The sequence below is a fragment of the Mesoplodon mirus genome (assembly GCF_964341445.2).
Source record: "Mesoplodon mirus genome assembly, chromosome: 3".
Taxonomy (NCBI): domain Eukaryota; kingdom Metazoa; phylum Chordata; class Mammalia; order Artiodactyla; family Ziphiidae; genus Mesoplodon; species Mesoplodon mirus.
In genome coordinates this window covers 128,865,793-128,882,631 of record NC_138978.1, presented here as the reverse complement: position 1 = coordinate 128,882,631, position 16,839 = coordinate 128,865,793, and the positions used below count along the sequence as shown (strand labels likewise).

The following is a 16,839-nucleotide window of genomic DNA, read 5'->3' as shown; positions in this document are numbered from 1 at the left end:
CTAGGAGTCAGCATTTAACAAATACCCCAGCTATTTGTTGATTCAGGTGGCTCACATTTCATTACATACTACCTTAAGCGATACATGTTCTTTCTGTGCACAGGGTTAGATCAAAGAGCCATGTATCCAGGCCACTTTCTCTTAACAACTCTCAGAATCCTCTCCAGTGAGTTAGAGTTTAATGATCTATTCTTAGTTTTTGACAGTGTTAGATAAGTGATATTTATGTGGCTTTAGTTCTTTTCTGCTGTAACATCATTGTGGATGGTGTGGTTATTTGTTACCTTGCTCAGTGTCAGCTTTCTAAGGCCCCATGCTTTAATTTTCTCTTGGAATTAAAACTAGGAATACTGTCTCTTAACAAACTGGTATATTTTACCAGATTTTGAGAATTAGCTAGCCCATTATATTTTTCTTTTGTCTTACTGCTCTCGATAAGCTCAAAGATTAATTAAATACTTAACCACTATACATACGTATTAGTCCTCATGGTTAATATAATTGATTTCTCCCCTTTTTTTCTGGCCTTGGTTTTCTACTTTGTTTTTACTCATTATATTTTTATTTCATTTAAATAGCCTTTAAGTATTTAATAAGCCATCACAAAGGCCCATTTTGGTAGGGTTTCTGTATATTCATTGTAAGTCACTACTAATGAGTCTTCTTGAAAGCTCTCATGTTGGAAAATAGAATAATTCCCATAGATGTAGTTTTGAGAACTGATGGCCTTCCAGAATCAGTGAGCTAAATTGTTGCCTTATTGGAAGAGATTTTTTGCAATGTTAGTTTGAATACTAGAAAAGATTTTGTGAGTACCAGCAGTTAATTTAAACTAAACTACTATTTTTCTGATAATTTATCTGACTTTAGCTGCTCCTTAAATCTGTTTTCAGTAACCTAATAATACTGTTATAGCACAGATTTTCCTGATTATATCAGCTGTAGGCCTAATAAAAATGTTCCCTAAATGAATAGGAATAGCTTATTATTACTTATCCTGGGTTAATAGATTTTTATTTGATTTTACTTTTACCATTTTCCTTCTCTTTTAGGTACATTGACTGCTGTGGAAAGTTTCCTGACTATACATTCAGGACCTGAGGTTAGTTTTTGTTTGTCATGTGTTTTCTTTGTTAATATTAAAAACATTTTGGAAGTGATACTTGCCTGTTAAAAAGGTTTTGATTAATTAAATTGTATATACAGTTGTAATTTTTAGTGTATGAAAGTCACTTTAATTTTGAAAAGTAAAGATTGCTGTGAGTTATTTTGACTTAAAATAGAATTTGTTTAAAACTGCACAGTTCATTATTAGAATGAGTTACCATCATCCTAACACTAAAGATCTATCATTGTTATGTGATGAATGTTGTCAGCCTAGAAAATTATCACCTTAGAGCAAATCAGTGCATTTTTATTATGTGCCTAACTTGGAGTTAGGTGCTCTTGTGGCCATACAAGAAATGTGTAATGTAAGTGTAATCTTACTGAATTTATGGTCTATTTGGGAGCATAAGATAGTTGCATTTCTGGGAAAGGGCCATGTTTTGTGGTAGTAGTTTTACTGCCAGTGGTGTCTAACCCAATTCTCTGTCTATACTTGAGGCTTCATAAGTATTTGTTCTCTTTAAAAAATATTCAGTATTTCAAATATTGTGTAATGCGAGTATATATAGTGCAAGATAGTGTGACACATAAATGAACAACATGCAAACCCTTAAAGAGGGAATAATTTAGATGAGCAGGAGACAACAATTGTTATTAAAGAGGTCAGATGAAATACTATAGGATTCTGAGAATGGGGAGTTACATCTAGCTGGGAGGCCAGAGATCAAGGGCTTTTTGGAGAAGCTGGGATATGGAATTTTAAAGGTTGGTGCTGAGGAGATGTGGATAAGGGAGAGGAAATAGTTTAATAAAGATGTAACTGTGGGATGGAGTGGAGAATGTTTAAGTAATGGTTTTATTTGTCTGGATTGTAGGTTCAGATTAATAAACATGAAGAGCTATGTAAAACTTGCTAAAATTTGTGGTTACAGATAATATCCACTAGAGTATCAGAATAAAGGGAAGTGACAGTGGGCCTGAGTAATTTGGGAATGCCTCATAGAAGCCTTATTAAGTTGAACCTTGAAAAGTGAATAGCATTTGGAAGGTGAGAGGCAGCAACCTAGACAAAGGCTCAGAAATGAGAAAGAAGGACATGCTTGGAGCTCTGGGGAACATGAGTTAGAAAGCCAACTCAACCTGGTTTAAACCAACAGAACAGAAAGGAATTTATTGATTCATGTAACCAAACATCTGCAAGTAAACAGTATGGCTGGATCTGGATGTTCAAATGGTATTATTGGAACTCATTTTTTTCTCTTCCTCTTCCTGTCTCTGCATTACTTCTGTGCTCCTCAGTGTAGGCTCTCACAATTGGGGTGGGGGGAAGGTGCTGGCAGCCCCAGGTATGCATTGTCCATAAGGTTCATGATTTCTCAGAAACAGCTAGCAGAGTTTGAATATTCAAAGATGGGGAAGATTAGTCAAGTATTGGGTCATTTGGTCATTCTTGAGCCAAACAGTGTGACCTGGGGTAATAGAGTAATTACGTTGCCCAGGCCTGGGTCATGGGCCTCTGGAGAGGGAATCATAGGGCCAAGCCCTTCTCAACAACATGTAACAAACTCCCAATAGGAAAGAGAGTGTTGTAAGCAGAACATAGGGTAGGGGAATTAAGAATTCCCTGCAGGAAATTAGTGCAGGACTGACAAAAAAACAGATGTCCACTACAGGGAGATAGTGAGAAAACAGAGCTAGAAAAGAGGCTTCTTTTGAAAGAGGAGCAGGAGATGATCTGTAATAGTGTCTACTTCATATGGTTGCTATGAGGATTAAATTAGTCAATGAATATAAATCAGAACAGTGGTTGGCACTTTACAATCACTCAATAAATGTTATTAAGTCCTATTATTATAAGGACTCAAAGTTGGGCCTTAATCAGGACGAGACATTTGAAAACATCGAAATCAATGCAGCTCCTTCTCATTCCCCTTAAAGCAAAATACAGAGCCTTAATTTCACAGGGATGGACAGAGGTAGCTCCCTTGATTCTATGCATCCTTGGCACAGGATTGTTTTCCTTCTACTCCTTATCCTACTTTTCCCCTTAAGCTTTGTTACTTTACATAAAAAATTGAATCTTAGACTATGTATTAGACCATAAAGCAAGACTCAAAAGAATTTCAGAGAGTTGGAATCATATACTCAAGGACAGTGCTGTCCAGTAAATCTTCCCTCAGTCATGAAGGTGTTCCATATATGCTATATAATGGCTTCCATACCAGATAGTGCAGCTCCAGAGCAGGGTCAGCCCATGGCCTACTTTTATATGGCTGCAAGCTAAGAATAATTTTAACATATTTAAAGAGCTATAATAAAAAAAAACAACAATACGCAGCAGAGACCAGATGTGGCCTGCACAGCCTAAAATATTTAGTTTGACCTTTTACAGAAATAGTTTGCCAACCCCCGTTCTAGAGTATGTTTTAGACTATAATGAAATTATATTAGAAATCAGTGAAGAGGTAATAAGAATTCAATGTCTTCACTTCTTATAGGTTGTTAGGATTTTCTGTATACTCTTAAGTCCATTTTGGTAGTTTGTGTCTGCAGTAGTTTCTTAGGACTCCCGTAATAAAGTACCACAAACTGGGTTGCTTAAACAAGGGAAACATTGTTCTCACAGTTCTGGAGGCTAGAAGTCCATGATTAAGATGTTGGCAGGGTTGGTTTCTTCTGAGGGCTGTGAGGGAGAATCTGTTCCATGTTTCTCTCCTAGCTTCTGGTGGTTTGCTTGCAATCTTTGGTGTTCCTTTGTTGTAGATGCATCACTCAGACCTCTCTTTCATCTTCATATGTGTGTGTGTCCAAATTTCTCCTTTTTATAAGGACACCAGTGGTTTGGGGTTGGGGGCCCACTTCCTCCAATATGTATGAACTCAACTTAACTAGTTACATCTACAACAACCCTGCTTACAATGTAAATAAGGTTACATTCTGAGGTACCGGGGGTTAGGCCTTCTACATATAAATTTGGGGCGGGTACAAAATTTAATCCATAACAGTGTCCTTCTAGGAATTTGTCCATTTCATCTAGGTTGTTTAATTTGTTGGCATACAGTGTTCATAGTATTCCCTTATACTCTTTTTTATTTCTGTAAGGTTGGTAATGCCCCTTCTTTCATTCCTGATTTTAGTAATTTGAGTTCTCTCTCTCTTTCTTTTTCTTTCTCTCTCTCTGTCAGTCTAGCTAAAGGTTTTTCAATTTGGTTGATTTCTTCAAAGAACCACCTTTTGGTTTCATTGATTTTCTCTATTGTTTTTCTATTCTCTGTTTCATTTATTTCCACTCTCGTCTTTATTGGTGCTGGATATAACAGTAATGTAAAAACCAGTTGCATTTCTGTATACCAGCCACAGTTAGAAAATGAATTTTTTAAAAAGAGACCATTTATAGTAGCATTAAAAAATCAAGTACTTAAGAATAAGGGATATAAAATGTACAAGATTTCTGTGAAGAAAACTATAAAATGTTATTGAGTGACCTTAAGGAAGACAAATAAATGGAAGAATCCACCATATTCATGGATTGGAAGCCTCTATTTTGTTAAAATGTCAGTTTTCCTTAAATTAATTTATAATCCCATATAATTCCAATCAAAATCGCAAACAGGTTTTTTTTTGCTTGCTTGTTTTGTTTTAGTGTGCAATTTGACAAACTAATTCTAAAATGTACATGGAAATGCAGAGGGCCAAGAATAGCCAACACTTTCTTAAAGGAGAGTAAGGTAGAAGGATACTCTTGAATATCAAGACATTATTAAGTCAGAGTGTTACATTGGCAGGGAGATATCGATAGGCCAGCAGATTAGGATAAAGAACTCAGAGTAGTTTGTGCATATATGAGCACTTGATTTACGGTAAAGGGTCTTTTTCAGGAGACGATGGGTATGGGGAAACAATGAAATTGGACTCATACTTCGCACTGTGTACAAAAATCAAGTTTAGGTGGGTTATAGACCTAAATGCATAAGGCAAAACAGTAAGCTTTTAGAAGATGACATATTTCATGGCCTCAAGGTCAGGAATGGCTTCTTTTTTTCCAGAAATATATTTTATTTTGTTAATTTATTTTTATTGAGGTATAATTGACATATAACATTGTACTATTCAGGTGTACAACAGAATAATTCAATATTTGTTTATATTACAAAGTGATCACCACTAGTTAGCATCCATCACCATTCTTAAGTTTTTTTTCTTGTGATGAGAACCTGTATTTATTTTTTTTTGAACTATCTTTTCTTTATTTGGAATCTGATTATCAGCAGCTCTTTATATGTTTATTTTTTAAGCATATAAACAGTTTTTTAAATTTTATTTATTTATTTATTTATCTTTGGCTGTGTTGGGTCTTTGTTGCTGCATGCGGGCTTTCTCTAGTTGTGTCGAGCGGGGGCTACTCTTCGTTGCAGTGCGTGGGCTTCTCATTGCGGTGGCTTCTTCTGTTGAGGAGCATGGGCTCTAGGTGCATGGGCTTCAGTAGTTGTGGCTCACGGGCTCAGTAGTTGTGGCTCACGGGCTCTAGAGCACAGGCTCAGTAGTTTTGGTGCACAGGCTTAAGTTTCTCTGCGGCATGTGGAATCTTCCTAGACCAGGGATTGAATCCGTGTCCCCTGCATTGACAGGCAGATTCTTAATCACTGCACTACCAGGGAAGTCCTAAGAACTTTTAAAATCATCTTTCCTGGCAAATTTCTAATTTTCTATATAATATAAACTATAGTCACCATGTTGTACAGGGAATGACTGCTTGAAAAAGACACGGAAGGCATTAAATATAAAAAAAAGTGGAATGCATTTAAAATTTTAAATTGAGTATGTCTTTTTATATCACAAGACACCATTAAGAAAATGGAAGGTCAACAGCAGAGTAGGAGGTCCTTCTAACACATGATGAATCCTAACATCACAATTTTGAGCAAAAGAAGCCAAACTCAAGGAATATACATTGTATGGTTCCATTTCTGTAAAATTTAGAAACGGGCAAAACTCACTGCACCGTTTAGAAATGAATACTTAGGTGGTAAAACTCTTAAAAAAGCAAGGAGTTTTCTTGATTACCACAAAGGCAGGACAGAAGGAGGGCCTTCTGGGTTTACATAGATGTTAGCTTCATAATTATATTAAATTATACTTTTGTGTCTTGTGCACTTTTCTTTCTATTTTTCAATAAATAAAAGGTTTTTAAAATGGAATGTAGTTTTTTTTTTTTTTTTTTTTCCGTACGCGGGCCTCTCACTGTTGTGGCCTCTCCCGTTGCGGAGCACAGGCTCCGGATGCGCAGGCTCAGCGGCCATGGCTCACGGGCCCAGCCGCTCCGCGGCATATGGGATCCTCCCAGACCGGGGCACGAACCCGTATCCCCTGCATCGGCAGGCGGACTCTCAACCACTGCGCCACCAGGGAGGCCCTGGAATGTAGTTTTTGCCTTTTTGATGGCTTATTTGTATGAGAAGATACTCTTAACGTTTTTAAAAAATCTATTTTCTCCTGATTTTTGGAAATCTTTGCAAGTAGGTCAAATTGGCTAGGTGCAGATTGAGGATAGTTTCACAAATCAAACTCTTTAAGACTTTTAGCTCTAATTTAGTTTTAACAAACAGAAGAAATTAATCTGTACCGAAATAGAAATTAGGTTGGTGTCTCTTTACCTTTCAGTTTCATCAAAGCTGTTATATGAAAACCTGAATCTTCTGATGGTTTTAGTGTTTCTTTTTTTTCTGCTTAAAGCAATCAGTGATAAATAGTTGAGTGAAAATGATGAAATGAGACTTATTAAAAAGAGCATAAATAATGGTAGGAGGAAAGAAGAAAGGGCATATGTTTGTAAATATATAACATATAGAGTGTAAATAGTGAATGTGATCAAACTAATGAGTTTTACTGCTGCCTAGCCAGTTATAAAAATTTATCGCAAGATTATTAAATAAGGGATTATGCCTTGCTCAAATAGAGGTGAAATGTTCTTTGTATCAATTATAAATTACTTGGTTTTACATTTTAATAATTATCCCTTAAGACATGTTTCTTCTAATATTTTAATTTTATTGGAGTATAGTTAATTTACAATATTGTGTCAGTTCTAAGACAAGTTGCTTTAACTCTTGAATTATTTTGTTAGGGGTCATGCATTCATGATGGTACCTGGAAGTCAGCAGTTTATGGTTTTGGAGATCAGAGTAATTTGAAAAAACTACGAAATGAGTCCAATTTGAAGCCTGTCCCAATTGTTGGTCCAAAATTGAAAAGAAGGTATATTATCTCAAAATCTATTCTTCAGTTTATCTAACCATATTGTTGTTTATCTGACTGTTAATAACATATGCTACTAAGAAAAGCCTGGAGACTTTTATAGTGAGTTCAGGATTGTTTTCAAAGATAAATAAAATATAATTAATATGTTACCCTAAGTTTAATTACTTCATATATAATAATACATTTGGACTCTGAGAAAATTCTGGAAAAAGTCAGTTTTATGACTCTTCACTATCAATATCAAAATTAAACATCAATTAAAGTTCATGCAGTAAAAATGTGATGATCTTATGTATATTAATCAACCTATTAATAGTATTTATATGTGAGAACTCTAAACTCAGAGTTTGTTGAAATGAGTGTTCCTTTTATCATTATCTAGGGAAATTGATGGGGTATAAAACATGGTTAAACTATATGTGTTAAGTGCCCACGGTGTGAAGAATACTACATTGTTCCAACTAGTCACTTGTTTGGGTGCAGGTGTAGAGAACAAAGGACAAATACTGAAGTAAATTTTAATTAAGAGCAGATCTGCCATCTTTACTGTTATTATTAATTGCCTCAAGAAGAGTTAAGGTTTTTATTCAGAAATTTACCAGTTAAAGTTGTGGTCACTGTAAATGGAGAAGATGCAACATACTTCTGTCTTGCAGGTGGCCAATTTCTTACTGCAGAGAACTCAACAGTTATTCCATTCCTTTCTTGGGAGCGGATGTATCTGTTGTGAAGCGGACTCAGCGTTACTTGCACGAAAATTTAGAGCAATCACCTGTAAGTGTATATGACTTATTTTTTACTAAAGAGTATTCTATGTTTGTTTCAGTTCCCCTATCATTTTAATGTAGGATTTTTATGTTTATAAAGCAAAAAAAGAAAGAGCTAAAATAGTGCATGTTTCAGTGTCTGGAAGCATAAAGAATTAGTAGTGTAGAACATTTTGCATTTTATGGGGGTGGTAATAGCCTTCTCCCATAATTCAAATCTGACCTTCTGAATACCTTTTTAATGTAACACAATAGCAGCAAGTTCAATATAGGAAATCCTGATATTGTAAACACCCAACAGTCCTGTTGAGAGTTTCAGCTGCTAGGATACTCTTTCTGTTGCTTATACAGGTGTCTAGGTTCTTCTCTCTTATCTCCTTGCTACCTCTAGAGAACTATCCTACTCCATTTGGTGAGGGAAGTAATTATTCCCACTGCTGAGACTTGAAGAGGAAACTATCTCAAGTTTTAAAAAAAAATGTATTTTCTTATAGAAGAGATTGTAAGTGGAGTCTACACTCTATAATGTATAATTGTTAAACTCAGGTATATTGTTATGGACTTTTTCTATATAGATTATGTGGACTTGTAGGGGGAGCTAATTACCTTTTGCAACAGTTTTTTTTTTTTTAACATCTTTATTGGAGTATAATTGCTTTACCATGGTGTGTTAGTTTCTGCTGTATAACAAAGTGAATCAGCTACACATATACATATATCCCCATATCTCCTCCCTCTTGCTTTTCCCTCCCACCCTCCCTATCCCACCCTTCTAGGTGGACACAAAGCACTGAGCTGATCTCCCTGTGCTATGCGGCTGCTTCCTACTAGCTATCTGTTTTCCATTTGGTAGTGTGTATAGCTCCATGCCACTCTCTCACTTTGTCTCAGCTTACCCTTCCCCCTCCCCGTGTCCTCATGTCCATTCTCTACGTCTGCGTCTTTATTCCTGTCCTGCCCCTAGGTTCTTCAGAACCCTTTTTTTTTTTTTTTTTGGATTCCATATATATGTGTTAGCATACAGTATTTTTTTTCTCTTTCTGACTTACTTCATTCTGTATGACAGACTCTAGGTCCATCCACCTCACTACAAATAACTCAATTTCGTTTCTTTTTATGGCTGAGTAATATTCCATTGTATATATGTGCCACATTTTCTTTATCCATTCATCTGTTGATGGACATTTTGGTTGCTCCATGTCCTGGCTATTGTAAATAGAGCTGCAATGAACATTGTGGTACATGACTACTTTTGAATTATGGTTTTCTCAGGGTATATGCCCAGTTGGGTCATATGGTAGTTCTATTTTTAGTTTTTTAAGGGACCTCCATACTGTTCTCTATAGTGGCTGTATCAATTTACATTCCCACCAACAGTGCAAGAGGGTTCTCTTCTCCACACCCTCTCCAGCATTTATTGTTTGTAGTTTTTTTTTTTTTTTTTTTTTTTTGCGGTATGCGGGCCTCTCACTGTTGTGGCCTCTCCTGTTGCAGAGCACGTGCTCCGGATGCGCAGGCTCAGCGGCCATGGCTCACGGGCCTAGCCGCTCTGCGGCATGTGGGATCTTCCCGGACCGGGGCACGAACCCGTGTCCCCTGCATCGGCAGGTGGACTCTAAACCACTGCGCCACCAGGGAAGCCCATGTTTGTAGATTTTTTGATGATGGCCATTCTGACCGGTGTGAGGTGATACCTCATTGTAGTTTTGATTTGCATTTCTCTAATGATTAGTGATGTTGAGCATCCTTTCATGTGTTTGTTGGCAGTCTGTATATCTTCTTTGGAAAATGTCTATTTAGGCCTTCTGCCCATTTTAATAATTTCTTTTTAAAAATGTCCTCCCAGTGTCTGATTTCTGGACAAGCTTTTGGAACATAACACATTCATAAAATGGAAACTGCTTTTGTTCAATATTTATGACTATAGAGTAAGTTATTAGTAGCTATCGTGCTTGTATTACCTGGTCTAAGAAAGTAGGGAGTAATATCCTGACTTTATGTTCTTCATCTAGGTTCAGTATGCTGCTTATGTAACTGTGGGAGGTGTCACCTCTGTTCTTAAGCTGATGTTTGCTGGACTTTTCTTTTTATTCTTTGTGAAGTTTGGCATTGGAAGGCAACTCCTCATAAAAGTAAGTAATATTTCTATGAAATTAGGCCTTTAGAAGTATTTTCCATGAATTTTTGAAAATATCACTAAAGGTTTTTTTATTTCCTTTAGTTCCCATGGCTCTTCTCCTTTGGTCATTTTTCAAAACAAGGTCCAACACAAAAACAGGTAACCCTTTCCTTTGTATCCAGGTCTCTAAAATAATACTTTTCTTTATTTCATTTTTACTTTTCCTCAGTATAGTGAAAATAACAGCTAAGACCTGATGAAGCACTTACTGTGTTTCACACACTCTTTTATGTTCTTTACATAAATTAGATTACTCAGTCTTTTTGAACACTCCTTGAGGTGTTATCTCCATTTTACAAAGGAAAATGAGGAAAATGAGTCGCAGAGAGGCTAAGAAATTTGCCAAAGTCCTATAGTGAGTAAATGGCCAAGTTAGGATGAGAACCCAGCTATCTGGCTCCAGAAATTATATTTTACTTCATAGAGATTTCAAATATTTTTACTCTTCAATTTTTCTCCTTCATTATCTCCTCCTTTTTTACGTCCTCTCTCCCCCTCCCCCAAGCTTCCCTTCCCTTTCCTCTTTCACACACCCTGGATCCCCATGGTAGATAAGTTGAATTACCATCTGTCTGGTATCCTCAATATAACTGCTTCAGGCACTTCAGATTTCATGTGTAAAATTTAAACTTCTTTCCACTGAACCCTCTTCTTCCTTCTGTATTTCCCATCTCAGTTGGTGGCACTGTCATCTGCCCAGTCCTGAACGTAGGCATCATTCTAGATTTTTCTCCAAATCCATCACAACTACCTTAGTTCAGGCTCTTATCCCTCTTCCCTTCTCTTCTCTCTCTCTCTCTTCCTTCTAATTGTGGTAAAATACACATGACATAAAATTCCCCATCTTAACCATTTTTAAGTGTTCAGTGGTATCAAGTACTTTCATATTATTATACAACCATCACCACCATCCATTTCCAGAATTGTTTATCTTGCAAAACTGAAACTCTATACCCATTAAAAAATAACTCTCCTTTCCCCTTTTTCCCCAGTTCCTGGCAAACACAGTTCTACTTTGTGTCTATGAGTTTGACCACACTAGAACATAATGAGTGGAATCATGCAGAATTTGTCCTTCTGTGATCAGCTTATTTTACATAGGATAATGTCCTCAGAGTTCATCCATGTTGTAGCATGTGTCAGAATTTCCTTTCTTTTGAGGCCAAATAATATTCCATTGTATATAGGGTTGTTTCTCAGTATCTTCAGAGGATTGGTTCCAGGATGCCCCACAGGTACCAAAATCCATGATGCTCAAGTCCCTTATATAAAATAGCATAGTATTTGCATATAACTTATAGACATTGTCCTGTATTCTTTAAATCATCTATAGATTACTTTATAATACATATGTAAATACTGTGTAAATAATTGTAAATGGTTTGTTAATAGTTGGTGGCATGAGACAAATTCAAGTTTTGCTCTTTGGAAATTTCTGGAAGTTTTTTCCCAAATAATTTGGATTTGACATTGGATGAGTTTGTGGACACAGAAATCATGAATATGGAGGGCTGATTGTATATCCCATATTTTGCTTATCCATTCATCTGTCCATAGACACTTGGGTTACTTCTATTTTTGTCTATTTTGAATAATGCCTTTATGAAATTGGGTGTGCAGATATCTCTTCAAGACACTGCTTTCAGTTCTTTTGGGTATATTCCCAGAAATTCAATTGTTGGATCCTGTGGTAATTCTATTTTTAAAATTTTTAGGAACCAACAAACTATTTTCCACTGTAGCTGCACCATTTTACATTCCCACCAACTGTGCACAAAGGTTCCAATTTCTCCACATCCTTACCAACACTTGCTATTTCCTTTTTTTTTTAATAGTACCCATCCTAATAGTTGTGAGGTGATCTCTCATTATGGTTTTGATTTGCAGTTCCCTAAATGATTAGTGATGTTGAACTTCTTTCCATGAGCTGCTTATTGGCTTATTTGTATATCTTCTTTAGAGAAATGTCTATTCATGTTGTTTGCCCATTTTTGTACTGTATTGTTGAGTTCGAGGGGCTCTGTATATATTCTGTATGTTAATCTCTTATCAGATATGTGATTTGCAAATATTTTCTCCCAGTCTGTGGGGTTGTCTTTTCACTCTGTTAATAGTGCAGGCCCTTATCTTTCAGCTGAACTATTCATAGCCTTCCTATGATTCCTTTCTAATTCATCTTCCCACTGCTGTATAAGAAATCTATGATGCAAATCTGACCCTGTTCCCAAGGATGGTTCGACATATGCAAATCAATCGGTGTGATACACCACATTAACAAAAGAGAAGACAGAAATCATAGGATCATCTCAATAGATGTAGAAAAAGCATTTGATAAAATTCAACATCCATTCATGATAAAATCTCTCACCAAAGTGGGTATAGAGGGAACATATCTCAACATAATAAAAGCCATTTACCACAAACGCATAGGCAACATAAAACTAAACAGTGGGTCTTCCCTGGAGGCACAGTGGTTTAGAGTCCACCTGCGGGTGCAGGGGACACGGGTTCATGCCCCGGTCTGGGGGGATCCCACATGCCGCGGAGCGGCTGGGCCTGTGAGCCATGGCCGCTGAGCCTGTGCGTCCGGAGCCTGTGCTTCGCAATGGGAGAGGCCACAACAGTGAGAGGCCCGCGTACCACAAAAAAAAAAACAAAAACAAAAACTAAACAGTGAAAAGCTGAAAGCCTTCCCACTAAATTCAGGAACAAGACAGATGATGCCCACTCTCATCACTTCTGTTCAACATTGTATTGGAAGTCCTAGCCACTGCAGTCAGACAAGAAAAAGAAATAAAAGATATCCAAATTGGAAGGGAAGAGGTAAAATTGCAGATGACATGATACCCTATATAGGGAACCCTAAAGACTGCACACAAAAACTATTGGAACTAATAAATGAATTCAGCAAGGTAACAGGATACAAGATTAATATACAGAAATCTGTTGCAGTCCATTACACTAACAATGAAATATCAGAAAGAAAAAGTAAAAAAAAAAATCCTGTTTAAAATCTCATCAAAAAAAAAACTAGGAATAAACTTAACCAAAGTGGTGAAAGACCTATATGATGAAAACTGTAAAACATTGATAAAGGAAATTGAAGATGATTCAAAGAAATGGAAAGCTAGCCCATGCTCTTGGACTGGAAGAAGTAATATTGTTAAAATGGCCATACTATCCAAAGAAATCTACAGATTTAACGTCATACCTATCAAATTACCCATGACATTTTTAACAGAACTGGAACGAATAATCCTAAAATTAATATGGAACCACAAAAGACGCAGAACTGCCAAAGCAATCCTGAGGAAAAAGAACAAAGCTGGAGGCATAACCCTTCTAGACTTCAGACAATACTACAAAGCTATCATAATCAAAACAGCGTGGTATTGGCACAAAAACAGACAGTTAGGTCAATGGAACAGAATAGAGAGCCCAGAAATAAAACCACACACCTATAGGCAATTAATCTTTGACAAAAGAGGCAAGAATATACAATGGAGAAAAGACAGTCTCTTCAGCAGGTGGTATTGGGAAAGCTGGACAACTTCATGTGTCAATGGAATCAGAACACTCCCTCACACCATATACAAAAATAAACTCAAAATGGTTTAAAGACCTAAATGTAAGACACGATACCATAAAACTTCTACAGGAGAACCTGGGCAAAACATTCTTGGACATAAATCATAGCAATATTTTCTTAGATCTGTATTCCAAGGCAAAAGAAATAAAAGCAAAAGTAAACAAATGGGACCTAATTAAACTTAAAACTTTATGCACAGCAAAACAAACCATCAGCAAAATGAAAAGACAACCTATGGACTGGGAGAAAACATTTGCAAACAATGCAGCCAAATGGGTTAATGTCCAAAATATACAAACAGTTCATACAACTCAATATTTTTAAAAATCCAATTAAAAAATGGTCAGAAGATCTAAATAGACATTTCTCCAAAGAAGACATGCATGTGGCCAAGAAGCACGTGAAAAGATGCTCAACATCACTAATTATTAGAGAAATGACAAAACCACAATGAGCTATCACCTCACACCAGTCAGAATGGCTATCATCAAAAAGTCTACAAATAATAAATGCTGGAGAAGGTGTGGAGGAAAGAGAAGCCTTCTACACTGTTGGTGGGAATGTAAATTGGTACAGCCACTATGGAAAACAGTATGGAGATTCCTTAAAAAACTAAAAATAGAGCTACCATATGATCCAGCAATCCCACTCCTGGGCATATATCCAGAAAAGAGGAAAACTCTAATTCAGAAAGATAAATGCACCCCAGTGTTCATAGCAGCACTATTTACAATAGCCAAGACATGGAAACAACCCAAGTGCCCGTCAACAGACAATTGGTTTGAGGAGATGTGGTGTATATTACTCAGACATAAAAAAAGAATGAAATATTGCCGTTTGCATCAACGTGGATGGACCTAGAGAATACCGTACTAAGTGAAGTAAGTCAGCCAGAGAAAGACAAATATTATATGATATCACTTATATGTGGAGTCTAAAAATTGATACAAATGAATCTATATACAAAACAGAAACAGACTCAGAGATAGAGGACAAATTTATGGTTACCAAAGGGGAAAGGGCGAATAAATTAGGAGAAGGGGATTAACAGCTACAAACGACTATACATAAAATAGATAAGCAACATGGATTTACTGTATAACACAAGGAACTATGTTCAATATCTTGTAATAACCTATAATGGAAAATAATGTGAAAAAATATATATATATATACATGTATAACTAAATCACTTTTCTGTACACCTGAAACTAACAATACTGTAAATCAACTACAATAAACAATAAAATCTGACCCTGTTATCACCTTTAAAATACTTCCCTGGCTTGTTGCTTTGGCAATGACTCTTACAGCTGGGACTTTATATATCAGAATCACCCAGGGAGGTTTTTTCAAATACATGTTTTGACCCTGGCATCTGGACATTCTGATTCAGTAGGTGTGGAGTGGGGCCTTGAAGGATAGGTCAGTGGTTCTCAGCTTTGGGAGAGAGCCCAAAACAGATGACCAGAGATGCGGGTTTGATTGGTGTGGAATGTGGCCTGGGCACTGGGCTTTTTGAAAACTCCCCAGTAATGTTAATGCACTGCCAAGGTTGTGAATCACTGATGTGGAGGTAGGGAGGTTCTTGGTGAGGTTTGGGTTATTTTGGTTCACACTCCTAGAGCACCAGTGACTGAAGTCCATCTCTGCAGATGTGAGGCCCTTCGTGAGCTAGACCTGGATAGCAGATAGGCTTTTTTTTTTTTATGCCAACTCTGATTAATTGGTAGTAGCATCCTAGAGACTGTTGAAAATTGTCTCACACTGAATATGTCAAGCCTGAGAGAGTTACGATCAGATAGCATGTGTGCCTCAGGCAGGGGAGGAGACAAGTACAGCCTGTGTGTATGACTTTCTTCACACCACTGACACGTTAATGCCACCCTGTTCCTCTTCAGTTTTATGTTCTAGCCATGTTAGACTGCGATCCACCATGCTACTGCACCCCTTCTCGACTTTTTCTCCTGAAAGGGGTTCTTGAGTTAAAAATTAGGAACCACTGGTGTAGGAGCAGTGCAAGTGTGAAAAGAAGGAAGAGCTTACAATGGTCCTGATTCCAGTGCTGAAACTTACTAATCATTATATGGGTTCTTAACACTGTTTAGATTTATCACGGCCAGAAGAATTGGTTACTCACTGTAACTAATTCACAAGAGCCTGAGGTATATAAACCACAATGCAATTAATTAACTTAGCCAGAAATATATCTATTAGGTAGGTAAGATAATTTCAGGACAAGGCATTGTCCTGCTTACTTCTTCTCTCCATTTAAGCAAATTACAGAATACAATTCACTTTTTTTTTTTTTGGTGGAATCAGTCTTCACAAGAGATGGACTACAGTTCAGGTAGCCTGGAAAAGTTATCCTCTCCCTTAGACATGTTTGGACAGAAAAAATCAATAACTTCTCTCCCTTTTTGTTTCCTCTTTTCCTTTCTTCTCTACTTGCCAACACTAATTCTGGGAGATTTAGTGTATAGTGAACAATGAATGAGGCCTTGAAAGGCCTGGATGCCATCCTATTATTTTATTTTCTTCATCCTATTAAGATAATCTCTGCTTGGATCTCATGAACTCACTTACAATTTATAATGTAATGCTCAGGCATTTATAAGGCTACATGTTGTAGGATGAAGTGAGGGAAATGGGACGGAAAAGTGGTCATGCCTGAGAAAGCTGCCAAATATCTTTGCACCAAGGAAGTCCACTTGGTTTCTTTTGTGAAACTTATCCAACTTGGCTTTCTCCTATTTTTATTTGGAATTCATCTTCTTTGGTATTGGCCTTTGACAGCATATGACCTTGGGCATACATGAGTAGATGAATCTATTGCTACTTTTAAATAATAGTTACCTAATTTTGATAAATGTACTGAAAAGCTCCTATCTTTTTCTTTATTTTTTATTCAATTTATTTAATCTAAAAAAAATATCCAG

The 16,839-nt window shown here is 36.7% G+C and overlaps 1 protein-coding gene across 1 annotated transcript in view; it reads left to right on the top strand.

Moving 5' to 3' along the window:
• Positions 1-16,839, top strand: part of SCCPDH (saccharopine dehydrogenase (putative)) — a 38,550-nt gene that overhangs the window by 11,335 nt on the left and 10,376 nt on the right. Inside the window, exons 5-9 of the mRNA XM_082615002.1 lie at positions 1,053-1,102; positions 7,232-7,362; positions 8,022-8,139; positions 10,145-10,264; positions 10,354-10,410. Coding sequence (XP_082471128.1) covers positions 1,053-1,102; positions 7,232-7,362; positions 8,022-8,139; positions 10,145-10,264; positions 10,354-10,410 — 476 coding nt within the window. The remainder of the gene's footprint in view (positions 1-1,052; positions 1,103-7,231; positions 7,363-8,021; positions 8,140-10,144; positions 10,265-10,353; positions 10,411-16,839) is intronic.